Consider the following 21,703-nt stretch of genomic DNA (forward strand, 5'->3'; position numbering starts at 1 on the left):
CACCTCTTCCAGATCCTCCGGGGGGAGCCCAAGGCGTTCCCAGGCCAGCCGAGAGACATAGTCCCTCCAGCGTGTCCTGGGCCGTCCCCTGGGCCTCCTCCGGGTGGGACGTGCCTGGAACACCTCCCGAGGAAGGCGTCCTGGAGGCTTCCGGTATAAATGCCCGAGCCACCTCAACTGGCTCCTCTCGATGTGGAGAAGCAGCGGCTCTACTCCGAGCCCCTCCTGGATGGCCGAGCTCATCACCCTATCTCTAAGGGAGTGCCCGGCCACCCTACGGAGGAAGCTCATTTCAGCCGCTTGTATCCGGGATCTCGTTCTTTTGGTCATGACCCAAACTTCATGGCCATAGGTGAGGGTAGGAACGTAGACCGACCGGTACATTGAGAGCTTCGCTTTTCGGCTCAGCTCTCTCTTCACCCCAACGGACCGGCACAGCGCCCCCATTACTGTGGCAGCCGCACCGATCCGTCTGTCGATCTCCCGCTCCATTCTTCCCTCACTCGTGAACAAGACCCCAAGATACTTAAACTCCTCCACTTGAGGCAGGGACTCCCCTCCAACCTGAAGAGGACAAGCCACCCTTTTCCGGTCGAGAACCATGGCCTCGGACTTGGAGGAGCTGATCTTCATCCCAGCCGCTTCACACTCGGCTGCGAACCGCCACAGCGCATGCTGTAGGTCTTGGCTAGAGGGGGCCAGCAGGACCACGTCATCTGCAAAAAGAAGAGATGAAATCCACTGGTCCCCAAACCCGACCCCCTCCGGCCCTTGGCTGCGCCTAAAAATCCTGTCCATAAAAGTTATGAACAGGACCGGTGACAAAGGGCAGCCCTGCCGGAGTCCAACATGCACCGGGAACAGGTCCGACTTAGTGCCGGCAATGCGGACCAAACTCCTGCTCCGCTCGTACAGGGACCGGATGGCCCCTAATAAAGAGCCACCGATTCCATACTCCTGGAGCACCCCCCACAGGGCATCACGAGGGACACAGTCGAATGCCTTCTCCAGGTCCACAAAACACATGTGGACCGTGATTCTATGTATGACTTAATAATGGCAAAACCAAGTTCGGATTGGTTTTTATTATAACTTGTTCGCCAAGTCCACAAATTGATTAGGCTCCCTTCAAACAGGAGTAAAACCACCTTAAGGTCCCAGAAAACGTCAGGATCATATGAATGTACTTTGCAAATTTGGAAAACCTAATTTTCCTGTTAGTTGATTTATTTATAAAGGAACACTTATTACTCAACAGAAGTCAGTCTATCATGAAACTTTACCAGTTTTAGGCACATATTTAAATTTTCATCTGCAGGTTGATGGTATAGAACACAATAAGACATAAAATGGTATCATGATGCACTCCTAGCTCTCAGAAAACTGTTTTTTCCCCTGTTGCTTTCCATCTTATTATATCACTACCATAATAGAATCATATCTACACAAGGATATTTTCTCAGAATGAGCAATTGTTCCGTATGTATTTGGCAGGTTTTTGGATTTCCACCATCAGTTTCAGTGTTGATTAATTAGCAGCATGAGAGGATCCAAGTGAATGGTTTTCATTTCAAAGACCTACACACCACAAAGCACACCGTCTTGCACAAAAATGTTGCTCTAGCCAGAATTTTTTAAGATAGTTGCAGGGCCCTCAGTCAGAGACTTCATAAGACCTAAGACATAAGACCTACTATAAGACAGAACTCTACAGGAGATCCTTCTTGCCTGCAGCCATCAGTCTCTACAACGGCTATTGGAAGAACCTGCATAACATGAGCTACAACAACAATTAATTTCCCTTTGGGATTCATAAAGTATTTTTGAATTGAATTGAATCATTGCAACCTGATGATACAAAGGTTGTAAATTCTTGAAAGATATTTTTCTGAGTCATGCTGCAATTGGTGTATAAATACTCTTGGGGTTTTCACTGCTCCTCCTCCTCCTCCTCTTCCTGAAAAACTTCCTACTCTCTCACTGCAACCAGTCTATTCACAATTTGGTGAGTTGTTCACTTCTACCCTCCTGGGATATTTGTTCCACTGAAAGCCCAGTACTTGACCTTTGTCACCCTCCGTCTCCTTGTCCTCCTCCCTTCTTTTAGCTAAATATGATCCCATGCCCTCTCTTTGACATCACAAAAAATATGTTTTGCATTTAAAATTGAACCTAAAAGACTCACAACGACCTGCTGTTAAACAGCAACACTGGGTTTTTACCAGCCTTTACCAAACTCTGTGTGCTAGGTGACATTTATGGTGCATTGTTTAATGGCGCGGAAACTGTAGATAGATTTTTTTGTTGCTGTTTTGGTGAGATCCTTGTGGCTGCGGCATGTACTGCTTTGAAATTTCTGATTCAGTCCAGTATATTCAGGCGTCATGCATCACAGATTTCCTAACACTGCTGCCACCATGCTGCACCCGGGACCCATTTATCCTGTCGACACAATAATAAACCACCATGACTACCCTGCAGAAGTTTTGCACACACTCCAGACAGTGGGGGAAACCCTTGTAGTAATACAGTAGTACGATGACTAACAGGGACCACAGAGGGCTCTCAATGCCACTCATTCTACATCCCACGGCCCTTGTAAATATCAAACCACCAAACTAAAATATTATTTAGTCTTATTTATTTGAAAGCACAGTGTGCAAAAAATGTTGTACTAAAATGTGTATTTGCTTGTGTATTTACATGAAGCCAAAAGTTTGCTACACTGTGCAGTTCAGGAATAATTGGTGTTTTTCCTATGTTTAACGATGTGTTTCATTTTGTTTCCATGTTTACTATTTACCTCCCTCTGGGATAACGATCTTACATTTTAAATCATTTTCTCCTCTGTGGAGCATATTTATGTCTTTAAGGCATGCAGCCTTACCCTGTAAACCCTGCAGCATGCCAACCAAATAAATTATGTCAAAGCTAGCTCAGTATCGTTGTACAACTGGCTTAAGCTATCCATATTCAACATACTATTCATTGTTATGTTGTTTTGTTACAAATATGGAATTTGTCACATAATGCTAGCTAAAATAAGAATAAGCAGTTAATTCAGCTAAGAGTAGCTTACTACCATTTTTTCTAGCATTTGTAGCATGTATTGCATTAAATTAATATATTAACTAGTAGCATTGCATTAATGGTTTAAAAGAATAGATGAAACTTTAAATCAAGGTTAGCACAATTTCTGCTTGAGTTAAGTCAGCCATAATCATCACTAAACTGTGACTTTGCACTTGACAGCTGCTACTACATAGCCGTAGTTTGGGATTGTAGGTGCATTTGTCACAAAGCCCAGCTGCTCTGTTAGGTTACAATCAAAGTAATGAGGACAACTGGAGTGAATCAAATCAAAGTATTAAGATAAAGAACCCCAAACTACCACACAGAATTACAGAGATTTTATGTGATAGACCAAAATAAAGGGGTGTTTAGGTTTGAAGTGGAAGGAAAATGGTTTTCCAGAATTTACACAAAAAAAAATCTGAAAGCACACCATGCACATGTATTTAGCCCCCCTTTTTGTCAATATATTGTATATCTTTCACTGCGATTGTTTCCATCTTTTTTTGTATCTAGAGATTGACATTTTTGTCCATTATTTGTTTGAAAAGTAGCTCAAACCCAGTCAAATTGTCTGTCCACCTCACAGTCCTGTCTGAGCTTATCAATCGGAATCATATCTGGACTCTGGCGAAACCATTTCATTGTACCTCCTGGAGTATTTTTAGCCTGAATCTTTTGCTATACGGTAAACCTATGATCTCTAAGTTTTCTTGTTGGACTGTCTTAAATTTAGCTCCAGCCAGATTCTCGACAACCTTGCCCAGCTTTTCCATTCATGCTGAAGAAAAGACATCCCCACAACACGATGCTGCTACTTGTGTTTTCATGTTTTACACTACTCACGAAAAGTTAGGGACATTCACCTTTCATGTGAAAATTTGAGATGATCCAAAAATGCACTAAAACCTTTACAGGTGAACTCAATGTGACCTTCTCTAAACTTCCAACTGTCAAGTGTTTCAGTATTTTTTGCAGAACAAGGAGCTTAACGGCAAAATTCTCAACAGATGTTTGAGCCATGGATCGACCAATAAACTTCCTGGTTCAATCAGAATTGGTATTCAAACAGTCCTCCTCATCATGCTGTTAAAATTTTAACATCAAGAGACCAAGACGACACCTAACAATTGATAAACAGTACCTTAACATTGTGAGGCTTCAAACAGGATGTTCTCAGCCTGGAGTGTCACAGAGTGTCATCAGCAGGACTGGAAGAGTCACAGAAAGTCATAGGAGTGGACGTACTTTGGCCACATCCTATACAGATGACCCCTTCATTGTGAACAGTGCCCTGCAGAACCAGATGATGAATGCCACTCAACTCCAGACACATTGAACGGAGGTGAGAGGGACCCAAGTATCACACCAAACCATTTGATACTGTTTACATCAGCGTGGTCTATGGGCTAGACGACCTGTCAGGGTACCTGACCACACCACCAGGCACAGGCATCATCATCTTGCATGGCTGCTGCAGCCTGGGGTAGTTCGAATGCAGTCACCTGCACTTTCTCCAGACCTAAATCCTATAGGAAAACTACGAGACCAGCTGAGTCGCCAAGATCAGCTGAGTCGCCAAGGTCGGACCTCAGTGACCTTAGGGCCACTCTTCAAGAAGAGTGGGATGCCATTCCTCAGCAGTCAATAAGTCGACTTCTGAACAGCATTAGACGTCGTTGTCGAGCTGACATTGATGCTCATTGGCACATTATTGAGACATTGACAGTATTTGTTGTGGTTTACCCACCGCTGTTTGTTTCAATAAACCGAGAAGAGAAAATCACCATTGCACGCTTCTACTTAAATGCCCTGCTTTCATGATTTGTTATCACTGCAGCATGAACCTTTTACGTTTTCCATAAATTTAACCTGAGAGCCAAATATCCCTAACTTTTTGTGAGTAATGTACAGTATGTGCAGAGTTAGTTTTTGTTTCGCATGTAGGACAAAAAGTGAGTGCAACTTTGGTATTTTCTAACCAGAGCACCTTCTTCATCCACATCTTTGCTGTGTAAATCTGCAAACAGATTTATGGAGTGCACAACTAGCAGTTGTCCTATCAACACATTCTTGCAACTGAGCTGTGGATCCATGTGTCATAGTTCTGACTGCCGACTTGACCCATATGCAGAGAACACTCAGAAACCAAGAACGTTTTAGTTATTTTATTTAAAGACTAGAACGAGGGTCCGGTGACAAGGAAGCCAGGATGAACTGTGATGGGGAGGAACAAGGGTAAGTAATAGATAATGGGAAAAAAACGCAGTTTGCAGATATGATTACTGATGGGGCGGTCGGTATCCGCCAGGGAAAGAATGCGTCGGGACTGAGTGCTAATCCAGAGTGAGGTGCCGACAGGAGCCAGGGAGGAAATCCTTTGAGGGTGGACAAGGTTCGCAACTGAAATGGTACTCTGATCCGGTCGGGCTGCCAGCCAAGGTAAGATGTCCGGTGAGGTTCATGGTCCGTGGGACTTTCCAAAGATTCTTCGAAACCAAGGTAACGATGCATAGAGCAAGACTTGTGTGGAAGGAGTAGAGTTACTAAGGAGCTTAGCTTTGACAAACACTTGAAAACACAAGATTTGAGGAGAGCTGGGTGTAACACCACAGGGGGCAAAACAGTCAGCCGCTGAAGTGCTGGCAGTACTCCTTCTTATAGCACCATGGCTGATGACCAGATAGGCTGCACATGTCAGCCTCCAGATTCCAGGACTCCTGCAACACCTAGTGAGGAAACTGATTACTGACATGATCAGCAGTTCAGATCCTGACACCATGCAGCTCCTACAGAGTTACATGGGCTTCTTGGTTGCTTCTCTGATAACAGCTCTTTTTGCCCAGCCTGCCAGTTTAGGTGGACAGACATGTTTTGTGTGGTTTACAGTTATGGAATTTTTTTCTTCTTTTCAGAGGAACCTGATTAGTCTGCTGTGTTGGCCTTCATGATACCCTTAGCTCACTAATGTTCTCTCTCAAACTTCTGAAGCCTTCACAGAACAGTTGGATTTACACTAAGATCAATTTCCACACAAATAGGCTATGTTTACTAATTCAGTGGATTCTGATAATGAATGTACTGGATTTTATTTAGGGGTATTAGAGGGTTGAATACAAATGCACACTACACTGTTTAAATAACCTTTTTAGCATTTTCTTTCTACTTCTCTATTATATCCTACTTTGTGTTAGTAGTACTTTTTAGCACTGCTTTTAAAATGCGCCAAAATATGAATTCAAGAATTGAATAGTTCAAGAATTATGAATACATTTGCAAGTCTCTGGAGGCGTGGGTAAGAAATTCTTGGCCAGATGTGTAGTTGCTCCTGTGAGTTTGCTAGTATTATAAACATTTCTTAAGCCATTCAGTACACTATGAGATGAATATAATATATTTGGGGTTCCAGTTTTCTTGTTTCTTTCTTCTCTTCTGTTTTTCTTCACTTTTTCACAGTTTTGTTTTCATCCAAAACTGTCTCAATTTGTTGGAGGCAATAGGCAAGCAGTCCAAGTGATCCTGCCCAAATTTCATAACTAATTTATGCAGAAAAGAAAACGTGACACTAATGCAATAAAATTTGAGAAAAATTATGGTAACAATTTTATCCGCCAAATAATTAAGATGAAATCCAACCTGTTGGTGCCAAGAGATACAAGTTAAAGGGTTTAAATCCTACAGCCTTAAGTCCGCCCCAGGAGTATTTTTTTCTTATTTTGCTATGTTAATGAAATTAATAACTGTAAGATGGAGGAGTATAATTAGTTAAAGCTGTTTTAAATGGGTAATTGGGTTAGAATTTATTCGACAGGTAGAACACAAAAACAAGGTTTAACGATTTAAAAAAGCAACTATGACTTACACTTTTTCTTTAATATTGTTTCTTCCATATATTGTCATAAGTTTAACAACATTGGTGAACATTGTTCTTATAATATTCAGGAACATTTATGATTTGTAATATTTGTCTTCAGGTTTCAGAAATCTCCATGTTGACGACCAGATGACTGTCATCCAGCAGTCGTGGATGGGGGTGATGGTGTTTGCCCTGGTATGGCGGTCTTACAAGAACGTCAATGGCAGGATGCTTTACTTTGCACCGGACCTCGTTTTTAATGAGTATGTAACATTCTGAATATCTTAATTCAATGGTGCTCACACTGGGCGAGCAGTTCTCTTTTTCCTTGATCTCCTTCTGTAAATTGATTTTTCTGCTCACACATAAACACAAAGGCATCCAGGTGTTAACATTGTAAAGCAGGAAGTTTTCTTTTCTTAGAATCACATGGAACCAATTTTTTTTCTTTGTGTTCCTTTGTTGCTCAGAAATTAATGTCAGGAACATTTTTCAGTAGTAAGAATCATGGCTCTGTGCTGAAGCAGATCAAACTATCTCAGCCAAAAGTGTCCAGGTGTGCGAGTGTGTTGTTCCATCATACCGCACAACTGTAAGTATAGTTGTCATTATGCGTAGTTTAAGTGTACGTTCACATTGCCTTGCAAACGTAATCATATGCTTGTACTTTTCAACATTCAGTCACATTACATCCACAAGCTTCAATGTATTTTGGTGGGGATTTTATGCAATAGATCAACACAAAGTAGTGCATAATTGTAAACTGGAAGGAATATGATACATGGCTTCACATTATATACCAATAAAATCTGAAAAGTGTGGCATACATTTGTATTCCACCCCCCTGTATTTCCTGCTGCAATTCCAGCGGCAGATCTTTTGGGGTATGTCTCTACCAGTTATCCACATCCAGCAACTGAAATCTTTGCGTGTACTTTGCAAAAAACAGTTCAGGTTCAGTAGGATTATATAGAGAACATCTTTGAACAACAATTTTCAAATGTCGCCGCAGATTCTGAATTTGTCTCAGCATTCCCAAATCAGGATAAAGCCACCGCTATGTGTCACAGTGGCCATGGCACATTCAGAGGTGTGAAAAGTTAGCTTTTAATTACAATTTAGAAAAGGATACATTATTATCCATTCACCTGACAGTTCCTTGCTTTGCGTTTCATGGCACATTATTATAAAATACTTATCAGTTTATTTATAGTCTATGATCATTTGCAGTGTTTGTACGTACAGTTTGTCATAATTTTGCAAGGAACTTTTTACAATTGATACAAACAAGCACTGAACTGCACACCCACAAATGCGTGTTTCTTGTTAACTATTTTAGTATGCAGCCTTCTAACTTCAAAATGCCCCTGAATCTTCTACTGAAGCTATTCAATCAACCAAACAGCGGAAAATATGACAATTTATTGAGAGCCTGACTAGAAAATACAGTTTTCCATTGGTTAAAATTTACATAACAAAAGACAAAGCGGAGGCAGTTATTTGCATTTAAGTCTTTCTACAATGTCATTCTAATTCTAATGCCAAACATAAACAGTGAATAATAGATTAAGATGTTCATTAGTGTTTTAGACAGTTGGCTTTTGGTCTGGACCTTAATGAGCTGTTGGAGACAAATTCCCACAAACCTTAATGAACCGAGAGGGCATTGTAAACTGGTTCAAAAATCCTCTCACAGTATGTGAGAGACTGATAAGGTCAGGCAGAAGACGGTTACTTACAGTTTCAGCTGCTAAAGGTGGTCCGATTAGTTTTTCCAACTATACATATATATATTGTTAAAAAGTTCCTGAGTTATGATAATCCACGATGGTTTGAGATGAACAAATCAAACAGCAATATTAGGACTGTATTATAGGATCACATATTACACAGGCAATATAAATGTCAGAAAATCTTAATTAAAAATGCAAAGTTGTTTTATTGAATCTATTAGAAGTAGCGCTGCACCTTTACAATGACTCCCAAATGTGCACACCCTTGTTAAGATACCAGCTAAAAATTGGGTGTTGATAAATGACCTTAAAATCCTTTTCTGTGGCAAATGCCCTGTTCAGTTCAACTGAAAAATGAATCTGTTAGGGGAAGGGATGTAACAAAAAAAATGGTCCAATTATCGGATTGCATACATGTGCATACGCTAACATTAAAAATATAGTTAATCTGATTAACCACAAATAAAGTTCTAGTAAAATCTTCCTTACCTTTGTGTCTTTTAAGCTAAAAGCATAGTTTACAAGGGATTAAAAATTGCTGCCGGAATTTCTGCCAAGTAGTGGTTTTGTTCTACATTTGAGAAACATATCCCATTTTCTCTATAAGTGTGAACAAAGTAGAGGGGCTGTAAACAGAAGCATTTTCCTTCAAAGAAAACATCCAGGCTTGGCTAAAATCTTATAAATTCTTGTGCGAGATGTGTTCAGGTGTGAAGGAACCTTAGGCCTCAATTGTAAAATACAAGTTTGACACAGAAACAACACTTTAAATGACCAAAATAACCAACCATACCTACTGTAAGACATGGTGGTACATGGTGGTGGCAGCATCCTGATCTTGGGTTACTTTCCTTTAAATTTAACTTTATGTGTGGAAGTTGATAGAAATATTGACAGTCTCATATGGCAATCAGTTTTTAACCTAAAACCTTTCGTTGTCTGTTAGAAAGCTAAGAGTGTGCCAAAATCACCTAAGAATGAATTCTGGGAAAAACAGAGATTTGCCACCCCACAATAAATCATTTGAGGAACCTATATTTTTAAACAAAGTAAAAATGAAAATGTAAAAAAGGAAATCCACCATCCGTCCAAGGACAATGAGGTATTATTACCTTAAACTGTTTTATCGTTGTATCAGTTTTTACATCACAAACACCTGGCATTGTAATACAGTTGTTACCACTTTTGAGAGCCACTGTTCATTTTTTGTGCCAACTTTGTCTTAGCTAAGTCTTTAGAAAAGTTAAACAAAAACCTGACCTGGATGAATCCCACTTTTTATTTGAAAAAAAAAAAAAAAACATAAATTGTTTTGTAAACTTTAAACCATTTTATTCACCTATCACGTTCTCCTGAATTGTTTAGGCTGGGCTTTACATCCTACCACAAGCCTGCACATCAAAGGCTTATAAACAGCTCACGGAGCTCATAACAGATGTGGAGAAATCATTGTTCTTGGTGATTTAGACAGTAGAAACCTCACAAATGAACTTAGGACTCTATGATCACTGTCTGCTTCATCTCATTTCAGTTTACAGGCAACAATGAAAAACCTCTAAGCTTGTTCAGAGTGCTAGGAAGTGGACAAATGAGTCAAAGCAAATGTTACAGTCCTGCTTTCACTCCACAGGTTGTAGTATTTTCGAGGCTTCAGCTACTCACCTGAATGAACTTGGCAAACCTGTGACATACATTAGTTTTTGTGAAGACAAGTGTGTACAAACTAAGACCTTCCGCACATAATAAACGATGGCTCACTTCACATCTGAGGAAGCTGCGGTGGGCCAAAGAAGAAGCTTATAGTTGTGGTGACCGGGCCATATACTGTACAAGCAGACTAGAAACAAACTGACCAAGGAGATCAGTGCAGCTGAGAGAAGCTACATCAAGAAGGTAAAACACAGCTTCTTAGCTAACAACCCAGCAGCAGTTTGGAGGAGCCTGAATGACATCACTGTCTACAGGAGCCTCTCCCCCACTCTGCATGTTTGAACAAAAGTCATTCACACCTCCAACCCACTCACCCACTCACTCACACCCGACTCCGACACAAAAGGACTAAGGCTGCATTCCATTCCACAAAATCTCTGAGGTGATATTGTTCCAGTTTCCCACTTGTCTGATTCACTGATTCAAGTCTGTTTCACTCCGGTTCCCAAGAACCAACCTTTCTCTGGACCTGAGCTGGTCCTCACTCATAGACATTGTTTGGAAGAAGGCCCAACAGAGACTGAACTTACTGCAGCGACTCAAGAAGTACAACCTTATATTAGAGCTGCTGGTCATCTTCTGCATTCCCACAGTCTGTCCTGCACAGATCCATCACTGTGTGGTTTGGATTGTCCACAAAACCGGACATGTCCAAACAGCAATGAACAATTAGGTCTACAGTTAGGATCAGAGCTGACCTTCAGGGCTGACCTTCTCTCCATCCAAGGCTTCTTCAGGTCTAGGGTTAGGAAAATGCAGCTAACATCTCTGTAGATGTTCACAATCTGGTCACAATCTGTTTAGACTGTTAACTTCAAGCCGGTGCTGCAAAGAGCTATTTTCAAAAACCTGCCATCATAGAGACAGTTGCTTTCCTTAGGCGGTCTCTCTGATAAACACAATGAACACCTTACTCCGCTGTGAAACAAAATAAGCCTATTTGCACCATCACAACCAGACTTTCTTGTTTTCTTTTTTTTATTAAAGGAAAACTGGCTGTACATACACATACATGTACATTTGGTTCCTTTTATCTTTTATTTTATATCTTGTAAAGTGTATATATTTGTACTTGTTCAACTGTCTGTACACTGTGAGCGCCTGAGACAGAATTCAAGTTCATATTTGTGCACACAATCTTGGCCAAAAAAGCTTATTCTGATTCTTACACAATGCTTTCCAAAAGTATACAATCACACCCTCTTAAACCTTTTCACATTTTGTGCTCTGGATTTAATTTAGAGGTGTTACAGTAGATAGGGCTAAATACAAATGCACACCACATTCTTCAGATTATTATTACTAAGAAAATGTTAAAACCTTGTTTTCCTTCCACTTCATAATCATGCACTATTGTGTGTTGGTCTATCACAAAAATCCCCAACACTTTTGCTAAGTTTTGTAATTATAACATATTTTTATCCACAGAAAAGGGTTTTAAAAATTAGCTGCCATGCCTTTTTCTAGTCGTGTGCTATACTGTTTTTAAAGTAACTGAGGATGCATCAGAAACAAAAGGTCCATAGAGATGACTGTTAAAAAGTTACAATAAAATTCCACAGAGTAGGGGACCTACAGAATATTTTAATTCCAGAGATTTTACTGTAGCTGCAGAATTTTCTCTTAAAAGTAGTCTTATTTTTCCTAAACAAAAACCCAAGATGCCTGTACATTCTGTGCTAAACCCTTCTAATGACAAATGTAGCCCCAAGACTCCCATATACTTCAAAACTAAAAAAGGATGATTTTGTGAAAAAGTCCAAGCTAAGGGTTTGTCAAACAATTATGCTAAACCAGTTAAAACCTGTACTGGTGTACAAAACGGCTTAGAATCAGTTTAATTTTCCACAGTCAATTCAATTCAATTCAAAGATACTTTATTGATCCCCGAGGGGAAATTAGAATTCCAGTACAACCCATCCAAACACACATCATGACACAAGACAATGTCATGATATGAAACAATATCAATTCCCAACCACAAAATGGGAGGTCAAAGTGGACCCTCTGCTGTTATACCTCTGATCTACCTCTGAAGGTAGTTAAAAAGTCATAACAATACTAATGTGCAAAGGTTAGGATGGAATCTCATGTGAAACCAAGTAATACATCAGTAGCACCTTTCAGAGTACAAACAGATCAGCAACCCTTTATGATCCTTCATTGTCAATCTAATATGAGAAAAATGTTGAACAGCAGAATTGGGGGCTAATAGGATTATGTTAAAAATGTGACACTTTGTTTAGTATTGAATGCATGAGAACAGGCATCATGAGAACAGAGACAGAGGTCAGCCAGTTTCACTGGGTATGGTAGAAATGAGCTACACACATGCATATTATGCATATTGCTCAGGTGAAAACTGCACACACAACCCTGGGATGTCCCCCGATCGACTTGTATGAGCTAAGTGATGAAGAGATCCATAAAGGGACATTTATGTTTGCATTATTTTCACTCATATGATCTCAAGGGAGCTTTTATTTACACACAACTGCAACTGATGTCTTAATATCACAATTTCCTTTTTAAAACGCTGCTTTAACCACTTTTATTTGTAATTGGTGGCGCAGTACATTAGAAAAAAATGCAATTGCAATATTAATGTTGAATATTGTGACAACAATAGTAATTACAATTAACTCATAATTTCCTTATACCTCTTTTCCTGTTCCATCCTCACAGTGTTTCTGCCAGAGTCTGTGAGCTTCAGCATCTTTGTCACTAAAATCTATATCAGGTACAGGCATGAAGGGCTGCGAAAGTTGATTCAACAGGCCAGATAATTTATTTCAATGCAGGGTGTTTATTCTTGACACTTGAAATATCATACCCTGCCAAATGTTAAATGAAGAGAGCTGATGATGCCTGGAACCAGCCTGGATTCCCATTTTCTTTTTACACAAACTGGCAACACAAACATTACAACAGTATCTTAGGGAAACGGCTATTGTTTATGACAGTAGAGCCTTTTCTGTGAGAGATTTCTCTTTAGGTACTTGGCTTTTCAAAGAGAGTTTAATCCAGGACTTTCATGGCCTGGTTTGTTAATTTATAGTCACTATTAAAAAGAATAATGTGAAAAAATATAGCTGTAATATAATATTAATTCGTTCAACAGGTTGTGCTTTTATGCTCACTAACTAAAATAAATCCAGCAGAAGTAGAAAAAAATTTAGTGTTTTAAACATTCCAATATTTTTTATTTTATTACACTTACTCTACTCTGTAACACTGTAACATTAGGATTTTACACCCACCTGCAATATATTTTTGTTCAGCCACATAGAAAATACAGTCCCTCACAAATGTATTTACACTTTTTTCACATTTTGTCACTTTGCAACCACAAAATTCAATGTATTTTATTGAGATTGTCTCTGATGGGCTAACAGAAAGGTGTAAAAACTTGTGAAGTGGATGGAAAACAAATAAATGGTTATCTTAATGTTGGGGGACTGAACATCAAACTTAACACAATGCCCTCACTGTGAAATATGGTGGTGGTAGCATCATGCTTTGGGGATGCTTTTGTACAGCAGGGACATAGGAGCTGGTCAGAATTGACTGGAAAGCAGATGGAGCTAAATAAAGGGCGGTACTGGAAGAAATCCTTTCAGAGGCTGCAGAAGATATAAGAACAGGGCTGAGGTTCACCTTCTAGCATAACAATGGCCCTAAGCATACAGACAGAGCTGCAACAGAATGGTTTACATTAAAGCACATTAAGATGTTAGAATGGTCTAGTCCAAGTTGAGACATGAAAGCACTTCTTTATGTTAGGTCTGACATGAACATTCTCGTTGAAGTTTTTGGTTGTGAGATGGCAAAATGTGAAAAACGTTCAAAGGGTATGCATACTTTTGCAAGTAACTGAATATTGGTTTTCAGAGAGTTACAGAGAACATTTATCTATCATTTTCTTTCAGCTGGAGTTTTTCTGGTGACATTTCTATTCCAATTACTAAATTCGACCTCATTTCATTTTTATCTGCACAGTTTAGAAAAATGAATAAAATTTGTAATAAAGGCAGAATGATTTCATTTCTGCAAAGCTAATAAATGTTGATGGTGATGTATTTTGTTCATTGTTGAGGTGAGGTGAACATTGAAAATTCAGTAATTTCTCTTTCACTTTATGCCAATGACATATGATGGGATAGTGTCGTAATACTCTGTGTTTTTAACATTTTGTCCCAGATGTCAAATATTACAGTGCAGAAACCTCTTTCTGTAAATGTTATTCAGCGTTCATGATAAGGATTTAACCTCTGACATTCTTTCCTTTCAGCAGCTTTTCATTACGTAGGTAATGTCTTCACCTCTTGGAAATTGAGTCATTCCCATTAGTTCACATCTCTCAATTTGACCTTTTTACTTCTGCAGACATCGGATGCAGATCTCCACCATGTATGAGCATTGCATGCGGATGAGACATCTATCCCAGGAGTTTGTGCTCCTGCAGATCACGCAGGAGGAGTTTCTCTGTATGAAAGCATTGCTCCTCTTCAGTATCAGTAAGTGTCCTGTGTGATGAGCATCTTCAATGCAGTAAAATAGCATTTACCCCTCACAGATTTCTGATTACCAAACTAATTTCAACATTAGACAAAGAAAATCCATTTAAATGTTTTGGAAGAGCTGAGTTTATTTTCACTAGCCACACCCAGACCTGATTACTGCCTGTAGAATTAAGATATCACTTAAATAGAACCTGTAAAGCAATATGAAGTAGGCTAAAATATCTCAAAAAGCAATGCATCATTCCTTAATCTGAAGAAATTAAAGGATAGATAAGAAACCCAGTCATTTACAGTACATATATCAGTCTGGTAAATGCATTTTAGTTAAATAACATCATACTGACAGTCAAACTTGGTGGTTGTAGTATGATGGTCTGGGGCTGCTCTCCTACTTCAGGATCTTGAGAGCTTGTCCTAATTGATGGAACCATTAGTTCGGCTTTCTGCCAGAAAATCATGAAGGAGAATGCCCGTTTGTGACCTTAAGCTCAAGCACACCAGCAGGTCCACCTTTGAATGGCCTAACCAAAGTCCCAACTTACATCCCTTTGAGATGCTCAGGCATGACATGCAACAGGCCATTCATGCTAGAAACCCTCCAGTGTGGAAGTGGGACAAAAGTGGGAGAAAACGAGGAAGTTGTTGTCTCTAAGGGTAGTACAACCAGTTGTAAACTATAGGGGGAATTACTTTCTCACATAGGGTGAGGATAGTTTGGATCTCTTCTCTTTTAAGCAATAAAATCATCATTTAAAAACTGCATTTTGTATTTACTCTGGTTCTTTGATATTAAAATTTATTTGATGATCTGAAACATTAAAGTGTGACAAAACATGAAGAAATCTGCTAGGAGCAAATAGGTTATTAAATTGACATGCAACAGAGGGAACTGAACATGCTGTTGGTCTGGTTTTGGTTTTCAGTTCCAGTAGAAGGCTTGAAAAGTCAGAAATACTTTGACGAGTTGCGCCTCACCTACATCAACGAACTGGATCGCCTCATCAATTACCAGATGACCACAAACTGTCCTCAGAGGTTCTACCAGCTGACACGACTCCTGGACTCTCTCCAGATGGTGAGACAAAACTGCTTCAACAAAGAAAAGGAGTTATGGCGAATATTTGGCAAAAACAAAGGAAAAAGAGCTGCGGCTGAATAACATTAAAAGATTTAATGGCATCATGCTGAGGAATCACATGAAAAACACGTGAAAACAAGCAGGGTCTGATCACTAAAAAAATGAGTCACCACCACACGTAGTAAATTTCCTTTACATGACATAACCGATTGCGTGCTCTCTTCTGTTTCAGACCGTAAAGAAGCTCCATCAGTTTACGTTTGACCTGTTTGTTCAGGCTCAGTCTCTTCACACGAAGGTCAGCTTCCCCGAGATGATCGGGGAGATCATCTCAGTGCATGTTCCAAAGATCCTCGCAGGTTTGGCCAAACCCATCTTGTTCCACAATTAGAAGGATGTGTTTTCTTCACAAAAAAATCAATTAAATGCTGCCTTCATGAACTTTGACAAAGGGTGTGAACTGTTTCCCCACATCTTTGGTCTGATTGCTATCAGGCGTGTCCTGTTAACACTGTTTAATTGCTCAAGTCTCTCTTTTTCTCATTTTATATATAATTAGGATGTTTTATTCAGAACTAGTCAGGCTATTATCTTGAGAGCTGCAAGACCTCATCTGCTGACATCGCACCAGTTCCTGGGTAGAGAGTGTCTTCTATAGATGGAGAAAAGATGCTGTTTCAGATGCTTGGCTTTCAATTAAGATTAGTCACAAGGTTAACAAACACACAGCAACACTGAGATTTACGTATGACCAGGATTAGAAATGTAATCCTATAATCAAAAAAAGATAAATGGTTATTGAATCATAAAAGCATAAATCCCAGATAAAGATGTGTAAATACCTTTAAATAAAATCATATTTTGTTGCAGCAGCATAATCTCACACTAAACAATTTTGAGAAATCTAACCTTTAATCTAGTAATATTACATGATGAGGAATAAAATGCCTCACCTGGCTCCACTGCGGTTTATACCTTGAAAAACCCTCTTTTGCCAATCGAAGACTCATTTAGGTGTTTATTTGGTCATATCATTTTTTATTTGAGATGTTTTGATATTTAAAGTTTATGATTACAATGCCCATAACACCACAGATTCTCCACTAGCATTAGGTGCTTTTCCACATATAGAATATTTTTTGCCTATCTTGGCCCAGTTAAAGTCCTGATAGATATTACTACCAATTTCACATGTGTTTTTCTCAGTTCCAGTTAAACATACTGTTTGATCTTAGTGGTGATGTGGGCAAGTTTACTAGCCATTTCATGACCTATGAAAATCAACACACATCTGCAACAAGTTAGTGGTATTTCTTGTCTTTTCCATTTTGAAGACATGCTAAGAGGAATAGGATGGGCCTCTGAATAAATGTACTTATATTATAGGATGGATTTTTCAAAATTTTTATGTTTAAGATTATGCTGCTGGAAAACAAGCTAAAGTCTTTACCAGGAGTATCAATCAGTGTGGAGGGTGTTGCATGTGGGCTTTGCAATAAAAAAATATGCGCCATTCTGAAAGTAACTCATAAACTCATAAATGTAGTGTCATATGATTGGGTCATCTTCCCTGGAGGATAACATGGCTCTAAAACAGAATGGTACTAATTATTTTCTACAGTGTAGTCAAGACAGCTATAGCTATAAAACACTAATTTAATGATTTGTAAACAAAAGCCTAATTGATGCATTTTGTGAGTTGGTAAAAATTATGGTTATTTCCTTGATTAAAGTACAAAGCAGATAAAAATAAAATTATCCTGTAACAGTGCATATTACTGGTTTGAAAATGTAGTTATATAATTGTTAATATTTTCTTATTTTTATGAGTAATAGTCCAACTTCTGACATCAGTCAGTAAAGTGTTGGATCATTGTTCTTAAGCCAGGTAAATAAGAGCAGATTACAAACAGATTCAGCAACCATTTTTCTTTTTATCCACTTATAAGTAGTTTTTACCCCAACAAGAACGTTAAAATTATACTGTTTTTTACAGTTATTCTTAAATTGACTTTGATCGTCTGAAAAAACTCAACAAAAAGTGTTGCAAAAGCTCTGAAAAAAAACAAAACAGTTTTTCATGTTTTTGACTAGTGTTTTTTTTTCCAACCTCTTAAGTAGGGTTCAACAAAATAAAAAACATATGTATGACATCCTGTGGGAACCTAATTTGTTAAAAAACACATTTGATGTGTTCAAATATTCAAAGTAGCATCCTTGAGGTTGGTGAAATGGGTCCCATTTATAAAAAGCTGGTGTGGATTTGGGTGCAGAAATGATTGAAGGACCCTGTGGGATTTAGGAAACTGTGTGTACGATTGGCCAACCCCAGAGTACCAACAGTCGGGTGTTTATTGTGGTTTCATCTAATTATCTCTAAAAGGGCAAACTCTTCAACAACCTGGATTTACAGACCACAGCCCAGTTTATTCATAGCTTCAGTGGCCTCCACCACAGAATTTGCAACATTAATGAACAACAGACAGTAAAAAAATTAAAATTCTAATTTCTGTTTACTCCTGTTTTTAGGTAGGCATGTGTGTAATTTTATCTTTTTATCTTCTCTCCTATATATTTAACACAACTGACAACTTTACAAGGCCTTTGACACATTTGTGTAGATGGCCTCTTTAATCTCCAAAACAAAGCAATGAAAAAAAATCAGTAATCAGAAGTATACACATCACCTGAAATTTGGCACTGTTAAACATCCTTTTTGCACTATTATGATATAATAATTCTCTGACACAGCTTGATGTTGCTGCTGCATCCATAAGACTACCCTGACAACCTCGCGAACATGGTCCGACCTCGAAACCATTCCTGACAGCATCAAGGGAGTTAGTAGATTTGTTGAGCTCTCATTGTTTGCTTTTCTTTCACTGCTATGCACCTCATCACAGACCATGTAACCAGGTTCAGCGTTGACATGTGGTCTCACAGCTGACCCAGCCTTTCGCTATATTGTGGAGCCCTACAAACAGGAGACTCTGCATGGTTATTGATGCTCTTTCTTGGAAAACATTTTTTTGTCCAGCTATTTGAAATCTATGGAATTTATGTTATGAAATTAATTAGACCTCCAGCCAAATTTCACTGAGCATATTTCAAATTCAAGTTCAGACAAATTATAATACAACCATTTCTGCAGCTGACACTTTGTGCCCTTTTTTGCATGCCTGACTGTAAGTAAATCGTTTCTGTAAACTGTAGATATTTTTACTAAATCATGTCATAGCCAGAAATTAACAAAAAGTAATTAAAGAACAAAGTATTACGGGGTAAAGAAAAGAAAGGAGATAAAAAAAAATTCCCAGAACAATCTGTACATCTCGTTTACCATCAGTGCTTTAACGACAAACAAAAACATGCAGTTAGCAGCTGTCTGCCCAGCACAGTGTTGAAAATGTTGCAACCAGCCCAGACAAATGATTAATTAGAAGTGCCAAAGATCAAAATTTCAGGTGCTGATGTCTACGCCAGGGCAACAAATCTAAAGCCAAAACCAAACTGAAGCTAGACGCTCCCAGATGGTCCTGCTAATCCTCTGGGAAGAAATTAGTGGAATGCCTTCAAGGTAACCCTTCCCAAACACACAACTTAAAAAGAAATAATTAATGGAATTATATACAACTTTGAGGTTTCACATTTTATTTAAAAGCAATTCAAACACTGAATGACAAGGCATTTTGTACATATACTATATTTGGTCAAGGTGCATCTCAACAGGATTATGATTGAAAAATGTATTCATGTCAATAATTCTATTTAGATGCGATTACAAAAAGAATATTTTATACATAAACATGTATTTCTGTTTATTCTACTGAATAATGTGGCCATGTAGTCAAACATATTAGTGGAAAATTTAGTGTAAGGAAAAAGTGACATAGAAAGCAAGCACAAGCATGAATTTAAGTTTCAAAGTTTCACTTTTTAAACGGCATTACAGAATAAATAAATGTTTGGATGATATTCTAATTTGCTGACAAGCAACTTTATGCAGAAAAATAAGATTAAAATCCAAAGTGGGAAAATATATCCAGCTTATCTTCTTTTATATATCAATCTACACATGTAACAGTTCATAGCTACTCTATTACATTAATCATTTAGCTTATTTTGCAGTTTTCAGCGATTTACAACAGTGTCCTATTTTGGTGTAATTAAACACTTCTCAGTTCCATGTTACATTTTCTAAGCTAGTAAGCGCATGCCTTATGTGTTTTTATAATCATTAAGTGTAATTTTAAGCTTTTCAGATGCCCGGACATTCATATGGTACTTCTCCAGTAACCTATTTATTGTGCACTGGTTGTGTCATTCTTGTTCTTTATATGGTACATTCAGCAGAAGGCATGAGAACACGTTCTTGTATAGAACATGAAGAGGTGGATGATGACATTAAGTTTACCCTTATGTTTTGGATTAGATTCACTTAAAAGTTGAAGTGGATTTTTTTCAAATATTTGTCTGTCCTGAAGATATGTGTTCCATGTCATCAAAATGTGATTTAATGTATTGGCTACATGAGAAAGTGCTGGCAACGCGATTCTATCAAAACATTTCAAAACATAACTGTTTAAAAAACCTGGAGGGATGCCATACCTGAGGTAACAGACAAGAAACTGATTCTAAAATTTCCTGAATGCACTATATTGTCAGGGTTTTGCAACAAGTAGCTGTCATGAATGTGCTTTTATGGTATCATGTCATGTGTCATACAGGGGTGAAATGAAGGCATTAACTGTGTATTACACACATCTACAAGCCCTGAGAATGCACGTGGAAACTTTTAATACAAACATGGTTTTATCAGACGGGGGCAATACTGTTTGTATTTTTAATTTCTAAAAGAACATAGTTGGTAAGTGCCCACTGTACTGCATATTGACAACGCTCTTTGTATATGCTACAGTAAATGTTTATATTGATCACTTTATTGTGTGTTCTGGTGTTCATACACTTTTCAAAGAAATCTCTTGTATGGTTTATAACCTTTATGACCTGTGTTTTTCAACGTAGTTTTTTCTAATATGTAAAGTTCCATCACACTCTGAAGTCAATTAAAAGACGTTCGACTCTAAATGCGTACTCCAAGTCTGTTTTCAACTGAAAGCATTTTCACATGATCAGGACAGTAAAAGAGGGTTTGTTTCAACATAAATCACTGATGTCACATCAGTACTCTGCCGAATTAAAGATGGAAAACAGTGCCTTACCAAAGCATTTAACGTTTTCAAATTTTGTTACAATCTCAAACCGATATGTACTGTATTTTTTGTGCTTTTATGTGATAGACCAACACAAAGTAGTGCATAATTTAGAAATGGAAGGAAACCAGTTTTCATGACTTGTACAAAGAAAAATATAAGACATTTGGTATACATTTGCAATCATCTCTCTTTATTCTGATACCTCATAAATCTGGTGCCACCAATTGGCTTCAGAACTCGCCTAATTAGTGAATTGAGTACACCATTGTAATTTGACATTATAATTGCAGTTGTTCTGTAAAGACCAAAGAGTACAACTTTAAACTTACAAAGACAATGTGGCCATCCTAAACTGAGAGGCCAAGAAATGGCCAAAAGGTATGTGAGAGCTCTGGAGGAGCTACAGAGATCCATAGCTCAGCTGGGCGTATCTGTCAACAGGAAAACTATTTATTGAGAGTTGCATGAACTCCAGTTTGTAGTTTGCAACAAACTATGAAGGGGGCACAACAAAC

General features: G+C 38.4%; 1 protein-coding gene across 1 annotated transcript in view; it reads left to right on the plus strand.

Moving 5' to 3' along the window:
• Nucleotides 1-21,060, plus strand: part of ar (androgen receptor) — a 46,691-nt gene extending 25,631 nt beyond the window's left edge. Inside the window, exons 5-8 of the mRNA XM_047378996.1 lie at nucleotides 7,047-7,191; nucleotides 14,758-14,888; nucleotides 15,818-15,969; nucleotides 16,205-21,060. Of these exons, the coding sequence (XP_047234952.1) occupies nucleotides 7,047-7,191; nucleotides 14,758-14,888; nucleotides 15,818-15,969; nucleotides 16,205-16,363 (587 nt within the window). The 3' untranslated portion in view covers nucleotides 16,364-21,060. The remainder of the gene's footprint in view (nucleotides 1-7,046; nucleotides 7,192-14,757; nucleotides 14,889-15,817; nucleotides 15,970-16,204) is intronic.
• The last annotated feature ends 643 nt before the right edge of the window (nucleotides 21,061-21,703 follow it).

Source organism: Girardinichthys multiradiatus, chromosome 11 (genome assembly GCF_021462225.1).
Source record: "Girardinichthys multiradiatus isolate DD_20200921_A chromosome 11, DD_fGirMul_XY1, whole genome shotgun sequence".
Classification (NCBI taxonomy): Eukaryota; Metazoa; Chordata; class Actinopteri; order Cyprinodontiformes; family Goodeidae; genus Girardinichthys; species Girardinichthys multiradiatus.